General features: G+C 35.7%; 1 protein-coding gene across 4 annotated transcripts in view; it reads left to right on the top strand.

Annotated features, from left to right (window-relative positions):
* The window catches only part of CCDC85A (coiled-coil domain containing 85A), a 197,272-nt gene extending 186,409 nt beyond the window's left edge, over window positions 1-10,863 (top strand). For 2 of the 4 annotated variants that reach the window (XM_082358182.1, XM_082358181.1), the window contains one exon: window positions 9,000-10,863. In XM_082358182.1, the coding sequence (XP_082214308.1) occupies window positions 9,000-9,049 (50 nt within the window). In that variant the 3' untranslated portion in view covers window positions 9,050-10,863. Of the gene's footprint in view, window positions 1-1,284; window positions 1,405-4,856; window positions 4,956-8,999 lie in introns of all 4 variants that reach the window. The other 2 variants (XM_082358179.1, XM_082358180.1) reach the window with 2 other exon arrangements.
* The last annotated feature ends 1,905 nt before the right edge of the window (window positions 10,864-12,768 follow it).

Below are 12,768 nucleotides of genomic sequence, written 5' to 3'. Positions count from 1 at the left end.
TAGGAAAAGAACATGGCCTTAGTTGGCTTGTGAGGTCGCAAGGATAGCCTTCAAGGACATAGGAAGAAAGGACAGTGACAAGGGAAGAGAGATTTTCCAAGTTGCATATAAATAATCACCTTTGTAAAAGTCAACGGGAAGAGTTAATTTCTCTACAAATAGTGTGGTTTGTGTAAAACCCATACCTATAACCTGTGCTCAGCTTCTCCCTCCCATCCCCAAAATGCACAACATAGAAGCTCTCCTGTAGGTGCTGGAAAATTAACGTCCCAGATCACTGTTGTTTCTTCCTTTCATGATTTCACACGTGATGCACCTTCCGTGGCTCCTTCTCGGGGGATTAGATTCATAGGATCAAGTTAAAGGGAACAGTTATTAATCTATGAAGTATGAAAAAAATCTGTAGATTTGTTGATGGGCAGAAATTAAAATTTCTCAGGCCCTAAAAAGAGGTTTGGGCAATTCCCATTAGACTGTTTTTGTTAGGAGGATAGATCACTGCTGTTCTTTTTCTTTCCTGATCCATTAGTCTTTTTCCCAAGGAACCCCTAGAAAAAGTGACGTTTTTTACTTTTTCCCAGTTCCTGTATGGGGTGACTGTGACTCTCACAGGTCAAATTAATAATGCCCAGGTTCTGACTTCTCAGCAGTTCAGCTGAAGAGTCACTAAACTACAAATATGTAATTTGTGATCTGTTTTGTTTTTCAGTTTTTAAAAGTTCATAAAATGAGAGAATTCTTGAAGAAACTGTTGAATATGGTTAAATCTCTTTGGGAAATGTTCCACCATAGGTCTTTCCCTCAAAGAAGGGTTTTATAAGGGACACCATTTCTCGAATGCAGCAATATGCATTTGAGAAATGGTGATGTGTCTGCATTTTCTGAGACATATGGAATATGGCATTTGTCTTGCTGAGTGAGCATGTTTAACTCAGCTGTGGAGTAACTCACAAATTCCCTACTCTTGAGTATCTTTAAGTTTCAAAAATCATTCTTGAAATGTTCTTAATGGGCATTCCTTAGGGGGCGCTGCTCTCTTCGGTAAATCAGAAGTGACATCTGGAAATGCATAGAGATGGCTCTTGGTTACATTTTTTTTTTTTTTTTTGCTGGTCAAGCAGCAAGTGCCTTCCAATTAACAGGTTGATAGCATCTTTGGACAGGCTAGAAAAAATTAACAAAATGGCTAATTCTTGTTTGGCAGTGAAATTGAATATTGAATGACATCTCTGCAGTTATAAACGACCTTTGTTTTAATAACAAAGTTGTTGATTTTCTACTAAGGGTTCTTTTAGGTTGTCATCAGGGGCTGATGGGAATAACAGTTCCCCCAACTCTCCAGCTAGCTTCAGTGGACATACCACACCTTCTCAGCAGCCTGAACCCGTGGTACACTCTCTTAAGGTAACCAGCTGTGTACAGCCATTTATCCAGTACTTCAGTTGTGTTGTGGCTTGTTCGCTATAGTCTGGTAATCCTCACGGTCTCGTTTTAACCATAGATACTTTATTTTTTGAGCCCTTATGGTGTAACTTTTTTTTTTTTAATCTTAAGTTTTAAAGTATGATTTTAATTTTTTTAAACTAATAGTGGGTTTGAATACTTATGGTTGAATTGAATCTTTAGTTTTATCATTTTGTTTTGAGTAATGTGATTCATATCTATCTGCATCGAAGTTGAAGTCTGATGTGCATGTATATCCATATGTGTAAAATACTGTTACAGGTATTTTCTGTGCAATGTTTGTAGCATGGATGTCTTCAAATATAGGAAGTTAATAGTTGGCCAAAATAAGGAAAGATACCATATTTTTCTTTCTTTTTGCAACTGAAGTACGTTGTGCAACTTACTGAAAGTTTTCAAATAAACAGAAACCTACTCTGTTCACCATTAAATAGAAATTAAGTCTTCAAACTCTAGTTAATGCTTTAATGCTTCTTTATAGAGTATTAGAAAATAGATATATGGTCTTATTCATGAAGATATTTTATTTTTTGCTTATACTTCAGCTTCAGCAATGACTTAAAAAAAGATTTGGATGAAATTTATCATTTATTTTTCTTTACCAGTAATGAGCTTTCCAATAAGTAATAATAAGCAGTGTAAATATTTACCTCTCTGAGAAGAAACGGCAGGCAATAAAAATCATCTTAAAAACTGAGACAGTTCCTTGAAGTTTCATCAGTTCCAAAGTGTAAAACACTGTCCTCCAAATTATCTGTAATTCCTAACATGTAGCCTTGGTCAAACCTTTCTGAGTCATAAAGTAAGCAGAGTGCTTCAGTCCTGCTTTTGCCACATGGGTTTCAACGACTTTTCTAAAATTGTTTTGGTTTCAGGATGACTTATCAACAGCCTGATGATGCGCTCTTGTGAAGGGGACCACACTTTCCTTGGCATGCAGAAAGCAAAGAAGTAGATGAGAACTTTAGAATATTTACTTGACTTGAGGATGATTGTTTTAGCAGTCGGTTTAGCTCCCTTGTTATATTTTGCTGTAACTTAGATGAAGTGAGTTTGCTTCTCTGAAGCACATACTGGTTGGGCACTGCCCTGTGTCTGGGCTGCTGGTTTACCAGCTGGCTTGCTCTCTGCGACAGCATTTGGATACTGTTTAGTACGAACAGCATGCTAAAGAAGCTGTTACTTTAGTGTAAATCAGGCACTAGCGATCTGAAAAGCATTTTCGAAATGGGAAAATGAATGAGTGGCTTCAATCCTGTAGTATTAGTATCTGCACGTACTCCAAAGGCAACACGCTGCCCTGCTTTCCAAACTGTTTGAAACCTGTTTCAGCCTATTGCCTTATTCAATGGCAAGTGCAGTTGGAATCAGATCAGTGCAGTGGGTCACATTGCCATCATTCCCAAATTTCTCGATGCAGCTGTGTTAGTATGGCCTAAAAGGAAGGGGAGGGCAAGGAAGAGCTATTCAATTTTCTCTGAATTCATTCTCTAATTTTCATCTAAAATTTTATCTTGAGAGGAAGATACTATGTTATAATCACAACACGTTAAGTGTCCTCACTTGGCTGATGGGTAATGCCAAGCAACTGAAGCGTCTTGATTGGGTAACTGGAAGCTCTTGAATATAGAATACACGTTCGCTTCCATGAGTTGAAACAGAAATATGTGCAAACATAGCCTCTGGGAAATGCATCTTCAGAACATCTCAGTGTAAAAAAAGAAATGTAGCCACTCAACATGTTTTGTTTTTAAAAGCTACCACTCTAGAGCTGATTTATATCACAAGAGTGTTCTGTTCTGAAAGGAATGGTCAGGACAGTGGCTCCTTTTCTCATGTTCTGATAAGTTTTTTAATATGTCTAGGCTTTAATAAACTCCATGGTCATAGCTGTGGGGAAAGCATTGTTGTAAGTCAGTGTGAGGAGTTAGTTAGCCCACTTGTGATAACACCACATTTTTCTTGCTTTAAAATTCCTAACTATTAACTGGAGCTTCACTTCATTTAGTAGAAATTAACTGAATTTAAGTACACTTCTCTGAGGTACATTATAAATCGAATCTGTAGGCAAATGAGCTCGTTCCAGGAGTTCCGTAAGTAAGTTTTCTATGAATATTCACTGAGCATCGTCAGTGATTTCCTCGAAGTACAAAAAAAAATGTGAACTGACTCTAATATGAGTTGAGTACCAGGGTGAGGCTTTCACTTACCACTGTCATATCCTTCTTTAAAGAAGTAGTACCTACAGAGTAATAATGGCCAGAAGTTTTGAGTTAATGAGAAAGTAGTTTGTGAGATTATTTATTATAGATTTGAACTCAGGTAAATATCGTTGTAGTCTCAGTATCCATGAACTCGACATGAAGGTCCCACTTCGGGCCTAAGTTATTTCTTTTGGTCCGCCTGTTCATTGGTGCAAATTCTCAGGTGACACCTTTAGGTGTGGCTATCAGCACTGACCCTGACAACAGCAGAACCAGGGAGTTTAGCAGTGTTAACAGTTCACTGTGGATTCTACCAGAGCTTTTAGAAAAAGCATTTTTTTTTTATGCTACATCAATGATTTGATTTATAAGCTAATGTAGAGAAAAATAAACAGCACTCAAAGCCAAAGTTTTGCCCTCTTTTATACTACAGAAAGTATTGACATGAAAATTTTAAAGACGTTTTGAACAGAATTGTATTCTCAATCCATTTAGTGATAATTTAGAGAAGTAGAACCTAAAATTGTTTAAAAGCATCTCATTCCCAGATGAAAAAAATTTAGTGTTGCTCAAATATTTTCACAATTGGGGAGCCATTGCCTCTCTTTGCTTCTGTCAAAGAGCTGTGTCCACAGTCCTTTCCTAGGCACCGGAAACACGTCCAGGCAGGGACTGTGAGGTCACTAGTGTTAATGTTAACAAAGGTTCTTATGCTACATATTCCTGGGTTCTGACCAGTTTTCAGCTGTGACTATTATCTTTTTTAGTCATTTTTTTCTATAGGCCGTGTCTACATATCATTTGGACTGGTGAGCAATATAATTAATTAATTACATGCCAGTCTTTACAATGGAGCAAGAATTATTGACTGTCTCCAAATGGTTGACAGTCGTTTATCTTAATGACCAAATTAACTAAATGCATCTAATCATTAATGAATTCAATTGACTATTAGTGATGCAATAGATTTCTCTTAATGGCCATTTGAAAATCAAGGAGGATTCAGATAGCTTTCAGAACAATCAACTCTTTTAAAAGATTTTGCCATATGCTAATCCACTCTGATATGCAGACATGGAGAAAACTAAAGGTTTTTACAAAGTGGAGCTCCTTGATGATTGATTTTTATTCATAACTAACAAGTTTTTTTTCCATGTGAAATTTGCTTTTCTTTTTCAACAAATCCAGGTCTTGGATGTTCAGGAAACTATAGATCGTCAACAGGGTAAAGAGTATGAACATGACCTTAGTGAGACAGAAAAAGCTATAGTCAGAGAAATGTGCAATGTAAGTTTAATGTGCTTTATTGTGTATTCTGTGTTGAAAGCCTCATCATAGCTTAGTTATTGCTTCATGAATACCTTCTTTTTAAAATGCTGGCCAAATGCCTTTATATTTTTATGTGAAAGTGAAACCAACCTTCCCTTGATTTGCTTTAGTAAATTTTATTGCAGTTTTATTAACACAGTAATCATGTTGTAAAATATTCAGGTAAGCGAGAATCAGCCAATTCTGTGTTCCAGGATGAATTGTGAAAGTTTTTGAATAAATTTTCTAAAATGTTACTAGTTTTGATAAAATAAATCAGTTTCCATTTCATAATTTTCCTTAATTATGTTTAAAAACCTGTGATAAACAAAGAGAAAACAACCTTCTTCAGATTATTTGTAACTATACTTGGGGGAAAAAAAAAATCACCATCTTAATAGGTAATATTTGCTTAGTTCTTCATGCATATGATATGTGTGCTCCTGTCATGCCAAGCAGTATCTTTAACTCTCAGTGGTTGATGCAAGCTCAAAATAGTAAGAGGTAGATAGATATGAACTTAAGAGATAGTTAGCCACACAGAAATCTACCTTATAAAGTCATAGAAAAACAGTTTAAAAAGAAAGACATGCTATTTTCACAATGCATAGCCTATGTAATCATTATTGCAGTTTGGATTTGATTAACTGAATTTTAGTTTTTTAGTAATATGCTTGGATATATCATTTGATCAAGAATATAATTTGTGAAGCTTGTTAAAAAGCTAAGTAGAATATGATAGGGGAGGACATTTGTTAAAAGCAAAAATTCATGGCCGATTATTTTAAGCACTGATTTGAATTGGCTTTATACTGTACTTTTATCCCTATAGTCTTTGTTCATTAGGGTATCAAAATGGCTTAGAAATACCCTTCAGCTTTAGGCTATTACGACCAGATATCTCATTTATGTACCTCCCTAAGGTGTTCCTGGAATCCAGTAAATGTTAAATTAAGTCCCACAGGCATTTTAACACTCTTGCCCCAGCACATCTAGGCTCCTGCTTGCTTGCGTTGTGGCTGTTTTTCTTTCCTACATATCTGTTTTTGTCTGTTTTCAAAAGGTCGTTGGTTCTAGATGTCATAATTTCCTAAATGCATCACTGTTCATCTTCTGTAGCTTTTTGCCTGTCCTTAAGGTTTTCAATTTGAACATTTCCCTCAGATAAATTTTAAAGTTCAGACATTAGGAATTGTAAAACTAGAAGGGACCATAGAAAGTCGTACCTCCAGTGGTTCTCAAAGAGTCATATGAGGCTCCTTCATAATTCAGAAGTCTGGGTTTCACCCCAGATCATGGGCAGTTGGGCTAGGAACTCCTAGGTAAGAACCCTGTACTTGCATTTTATATTTGAAGAAACTAAGATTCTGAAACTAAGTTACTTGCCCAAATTGTTCTCTAATGAACAGTGGAGTCAGACGTATACCCAGATTTTCTCTGAGGACCAGCCCTTTCCACTTTCCCAAGTGTAGTTAATCTAGGCACTGCCATTTTCTTTCCTCAAGAATGAAAATCAATGTATTGGGCTGCCCAAAAAGTTCGTTTGGGTTTTTCTGTAACATCTGTCAGAAAAACCAGACCGAACTTTTTGGCCAACCCAATAGCTTGCAGAGGAGACCATCTCCATTGTGCTTAATGGCAGAATTTCTGTAAAGAAACAGCAGGACTGTTTTTGAGGAAAGATTTTTAGATATTAGAAAAGTTATTTCTTAGTCATAGAAGAGACCCACTAATGAATTGGATCTTGATGAGTTTTGCATTGATTTTTGTTCGCCTGTATTTCCAAAAATCCTTCATTGTCCTCTTCATTTACCTTCAAAAGTTTTCTAGGGCATCTTTTCTCACTGTCTGCTTTTGTCTTTGATCACCGAAATTTGAGAAAAAAATGTAGTTCAAATCTGATTATTAGCACTCTTATATTTGGAAACTATTTAAAAGCTAAGAGAAAAAAGTGTTGATTTAAAATATTTGTGTCACCATGGTAAATTATATCAATATCAAAAACACATAGCAAATATTGGAGATTAAAGAAAAATACAGATTGTGAGACAGTTTCATAGTTTCTAAGAAAAAACTTACGTAAGATTATGAAACCTATTAGAGGAACTATGTGCTTTTACAGTAACGTCACAGAAATGTAAAGCTTTCTCATAATGTGATAGCCGTTAAAAGACTCAGATAGAACTTGTTTTATCTCAGTCTCTGGTATTCTTTCTGGAGATAAGTTGTCAACATCTATACAATGGAAAGACTCTTCTTCACAGCACCAAGTGCTTTTATTCTCTTCCCAAGCTATACCCCAAACATACACTGACTGCCCTCCAAGAAATAGTAAATCTATCTTGTTGTAGTAATGGTTTTATCTTAGGTTTGTCTGTTTGGCTCTTGTCACTTCCCTGAGAACAGTTGAAATACTTGACTGGTCATCTCAGTGACCATCTCAGATACCCACCTGTTCTGCTTTCAGTTAATGAGTCACTACTCTGTGTCCGCCTTAGTATTCTGTATCCTTGGCTTATTTCAGAGTTCTGCCTTCTCTGAGTTTCCTTTCACCACATAGTAATTTCAGGGTTAAGGTCCATTGCATTCTACATTTGAATACTTGAAGAGGGGTTGCACTTTTGAGTTGTAATCATCTACTGCCTTACGTCCCTGATCATTTGACTCTATCCTCTGCTTCTAACCAAGACATCAAAGCGTTCTGGGTAGATGTAATTGTGTATACCATTTAAGGGCTAGAAAGGCAAAGTCCATAGCACCTTGGCTTCCTGATTCAGAATTTGTGCCTCTTCAGTCAGTGTACTGAGAAATGACACTTTCCTAACTCCCTTGGGTACAATTTGGGCCATCCATTGCTATATCATTCCTTTCCAAATAGTTAAGGACCATAACGACAATTCCCTTCAAATATGACAGAATATCTCCACCACGTAGTTGTGCCTACTAAAACAGAGAGACTAATAGCTACATGGGCTTCGAAATGAAGGTAGACAGAACCCTATCTATTCTTATGTAGTACTGTGAATAGTACTTGGCTTCCCTGGAGTATCTGCTCTTTTTAAAAGAGAAAACAGAGAAATACAATCTATGAATAATTAATGAGCCAACGGGTTTGTATTCATGTTAGAGCAATGCAACCTTTTGTGGAATTAATCAATCTGATCATAATCCTAATAGTGAAACACTCTAAGAGGGTTATGACTTACTGTGTGTGTTTCCTAATTAATGTTAGTATATTGGCATGTCGTTGTTGAATTCAGTGACAATTATTATTAATCTCACCTTTTGCTACTGTCCCTTTAAAATGGCCCAATTTTTAGCATACTGTAATTGTATCTATTTTAGTGACTCTTGAATTTATTCTTATCTTTTCCCTGCATCTATATGCTTTCTGTTGTGGTAATCCGAGATACCATACTGTTGGGTAGCTAAGATTTATGATAACTGAGGCCCCCATTTCGCAGGGGAAACCAGGGGAAATCTACCACTGACCCTTAAGGCTACCACCTCAGGACTTTAAACCACTAAGGACAATGAAGGAGCGTTTGTTCTTAGCTATTTAACATTTTGGTATCCCTCATTTTAGTTGTATAATATAGGAACCAGGATGATTTTGCTCATGTGTTCTTAATTCTGGCTACATATTAGAATCATGTTGAAAGCTTTAAAAAAAAAAAAATAGATGACCATACCTGTTTGAGAGTAACTCCCAGTGTGCAGCTAAGTTGAGGACCACTCTCATAGCTAGTGTAAGCCGGCACATCATTCTTTAATTCTGACCCTGGTTGCTAACAAAGTGTAGTAGTCCCATCTGTTGAGCAGTTCTTGTGATTTAGAAACTTGCATCACATTTCATTTTGTGTTTGTGTTTGACAAAATATGTGAATATTTTGTCTCTTGTCTTATATTCCTTTTTGTCCCTCTCATAGATTCCCGCTTAAAAAAAGAAAAAAAAAAAACATACACATGTCTTTGCGGAAGAGAACAATTAAGATGCTTACTTTTTTTTCTTCTTTTCTTAAGGTTGTATGGAGGAAACTTGGAGATGCTGCAGGTTCGTGTCCTGGAATTAGGCAGCATTTGTCTGGAAACCAGTACAAAGGACCCATGTGAGAAGGACTCTCTTTCAAACATGACATCACCACTGCAAGAGAGATAGAAGAAAAGAGTGGATTTCCACAAACCTGGACTCATGGAATAACATGGAGTGATTGTACATTGCACATATTTTCCCTCTAAAACCTTTAGTTGTATAACTGAAGTTGTATTTTGTCTCTCACTTCAATGTTCACAACAGTCAATCTCAAACAAGGTAGCTTTGAAAATCACCATTTTGGTACCAATATTTTCATTAGAACTAAAAGTTTTTGACTCTACAGATCGAAGATTGTAATTGGGAAACCTGCATGATTGGAAGAGTCCAGTAGAGCCTCTGTGGTTTTGATAGAATTGAATCATTGCATATAATGGTGGGAGTGTTCTACCATATTGTTCCAGATAAGAGGTGGTTTCCAGCTTCCCAAGTTGGAGAGTTGGTCACCTATTATATTTTAGTTAATAAAATACTAGTTCCTGATGCATAATTGATTTGAATGCAAGATAAGATTAGGTTTCTGGGATTTTGTTTTGACTTTTGAGGTGCTAAAAATACCACATAAATTTTCCTTATCAGCTAGGAGGGTAGCAAGACTTTGTCAAGCGCTTATCAGCGAGTATCATTTATTTCAGTTGATCAAAGTAAATATATCTTTTCTTTTCATCTTAATGTATTGTTCATGAAGACACATCTTGGGAACATATCAACCTCCATCTTCAGTGTATTCATTAATGTTAATATTAACAGTTTCAAGTAAAGAACAAGCAAACAATTTTTCTAAGTGTTTCCAGCTGTGAGATGTCAATTTCTACAATTTAGTTTCTAGACATGCTGTTATACTTAATAAACTTTCTGTAAACTTTAAAATATTGCACTGCATTTATGAAAAAAGCTTTCTTAGCCTACAGCAGCTATGTAACATTTTATGAAACTGACGCATGTCCTTCATTATTGAAGCTAAAAGCTCTTGTTCAGATTGCTTGAGGTTTGAAAAGGAGGTGTGCTAGCTTTGCTTAGTTTTCCTTATTTTTGTTGTGTATATATATATATATATATATATGTGTGTGTGTGTGTGTATATATATATATATATATATAACAGACTGTGTGTATTGGAAATGCTATGATAGGTATTTTGTGTTTATCCAAATGCAACGATAGTTTCTTGTATGAATGTGCAAGAGGCCTGTGACCGAATGCTAAGTTTATATTGTAGTTTAAAACGACTATAAAAGTAGGAATGCAACAATTCCCAGATTTCTTCTAAATTACTCAGATTTGATTCATAGCAGATATTCTGTTGTTGCTCTTGTTTTTAAACAGGCTCATTAGACATGTATTAATTGTCATTGGTGAAGGAATTGTTACACTTTTTTGAATGTTACTGTGATGAAAAAGCAGCCCTCTGGTCTCAGAAAATATTTATGAATTAATTTGCTATAGAATTTTCTCTCTCTAATTATTGTAATTGGGTTATCATTTAAGCTTTTCTTTTAAAATGTTATATATTTTAAGAATATTATTACTCTATAAAAGAAAATTGCTATATTTACACCTTCTCTTGAAAAGCTTTCATCTTTAAACTGTTGTATTCCTACACTCTGAAGACATTTAAAACAAGTTTCTGTGCCTGCAGTAGAGCCTGCAGAAGCTAATACAAGGAACACTGGTCTTTTGACAAAATGTGTAGATTTTGATACTGTATTAAAACTATTTTTTTAAAGTTCTGCATAAAATTGAGTATCAAGTATATGTGTTCATCTTAGCAATGATAATAAATTATTTAATCGCAGTGGTTTTTTTCTTCAAAATGTTTTTCCTAAATTGAGATTTCTAATAGTCACTAAATATCATATTACTCCTGTATGATGACAGTAATGATTGATAGTAATACAGATGATTCATTATCTTAAATATAAGACAAAGGCATGTTTAAATATGCTCTTAATGAGGGATTTAATATTGAGGTTCCTCAATTCATTATTTTCTAGTATAATGTAGTTAAAAATTTAGAATATTATTTAAGAATATTTAAAAATTAGTTATAAACTCTTTCCCTTGTTCTTCTAATTCATATAGAATAAGATTAAACTTCAATTATTTATTATTAAAATATTAGTAATCACAAGGAAATACACCAGAGAGAAAATATTAAAGAAATGGAAAACTCTGCATCTGTATTTAAGAAGCTTATACATTATTGAGGAAAGATAATACACACATATGACCAAGACGTAAATTAGAGAACACACATGCTCAGGTAGAGAACTTGGAAATCACTCACACAACTGTGGAACAAGGCTTCCTACACTTAGCATTAGTCTGTACTTTAAATGACATAGTAGATGGACAGCCCAGGGCCTGAATCTTGCTACTGCCCAATATGTTTATCAATAAGTGTGAGTGGCACCCTTCTGTTACATGACCAGTTTATTAGTTTATGATTTCATTTTCCCTGGAACAAAGGTTAATTTACATATCTTAGTAGATGATCTTTACCAGCCTTGAAGCTGATTGTCAGTCTACCAGAATCTAAGCTTCTTAAATTAATGCTTTGTAAGTTTCTAGCACATGCTCAAGGCTCTACAGAAAATTTAGATCATATGTGACATCCAGCAAAATGCTGACAGTCTAATTGGGATGATTGTTCGACAGTTCAGTTAACTTTTAATGAATGCCTACCACTACCATATGAGTAAACACACTTTGGTTCCTCACTCAGGATGCTGACTGTTCAAGAAATACATGGAACCGTAGTATCTTGGATACCAGCAGAAGCTTCCTTTATCCTTGAGATCTAGATAAGTTTGCCTCAAACATCTATTTTCATCATCTTGAGGAAGTGCTAGGTCTCCTAGTGCCTTCCACTCATTTCCAGAGTTTTCACTCTATGTAAGCATCCTGTTGCCTCATTCGGCTTCACCTCAAGTGCAAACTGATTCTCCATTAGAAATCTTGTCACCCATTCTTGGAAAGGATCTGCCTACTTCAAGCTGGCTTATCAAAGTAAATTCCCAACAAGCTCAAGACACTTCTATGAGGAATTCATACATTGACTTCTAAAAGAAAAATTTCTCCATCTCATTACACAATTAAAGGACAATCTATCAGATTGAACCATATGAGATTGCCAATATTTGACCATCTTTGGATTACCAAAACAGCATATGGTACAACTTGGTATGATTAAGAGATTTTTGGTGGGAATAGACACAATAGAAGTTTGTGTCAGCATATTGAGCTGGAGCAATATAAAGTATGCTTTACTACGTGCAGCATTGAATAAAGGCCTTTGGCTTAGTGAGGCTGCCTTTGGGGCGGCAAGTTCAGCATGTGACTATAATTAGCTCTGTGCATTTGAGACTTAATCTCATTGAGCCTCAGTGTCCTGATGTGCTGAGTGGAGATAACATCTATCTTGCTGAGTTACTGTAAGGTTCTTAGTAGCCTTCCTAGTTCCCAAAGTTCAATGATCTTGACAGTCCACAAGAAACAATGGCGATCCTTTAAGACATAGGAGCCTAGACCCGTGAGCTGTGGCAGTTTATACCATTAGGCTGGGGGAAGGAACCACAACACTGAAGGGACTCTATCTACCACACAGATTCTAGCTGCACATTCGTACTTTCAAGCTCTATTCTTTACATATCATCAGCCTACCACAGGCCTTGTTACGACCAATCACATATTGTGATTT

This window comes from Balaenoptera borealis, assembly GCF_965194805.1.
Source record: "Balaenoptera borealis genome assembly, chromosome: 15".
NCBI classification, from domain to species: Eukaryota; Metazoa; Chordata; class Mammalia; order Artiodactyla; family Balaenopteridae; genus Balaenoptera; species Balaenoptera borealis.
This window is presented reverse-complemented; position numbering and strand designations above follow the sequence as displayed.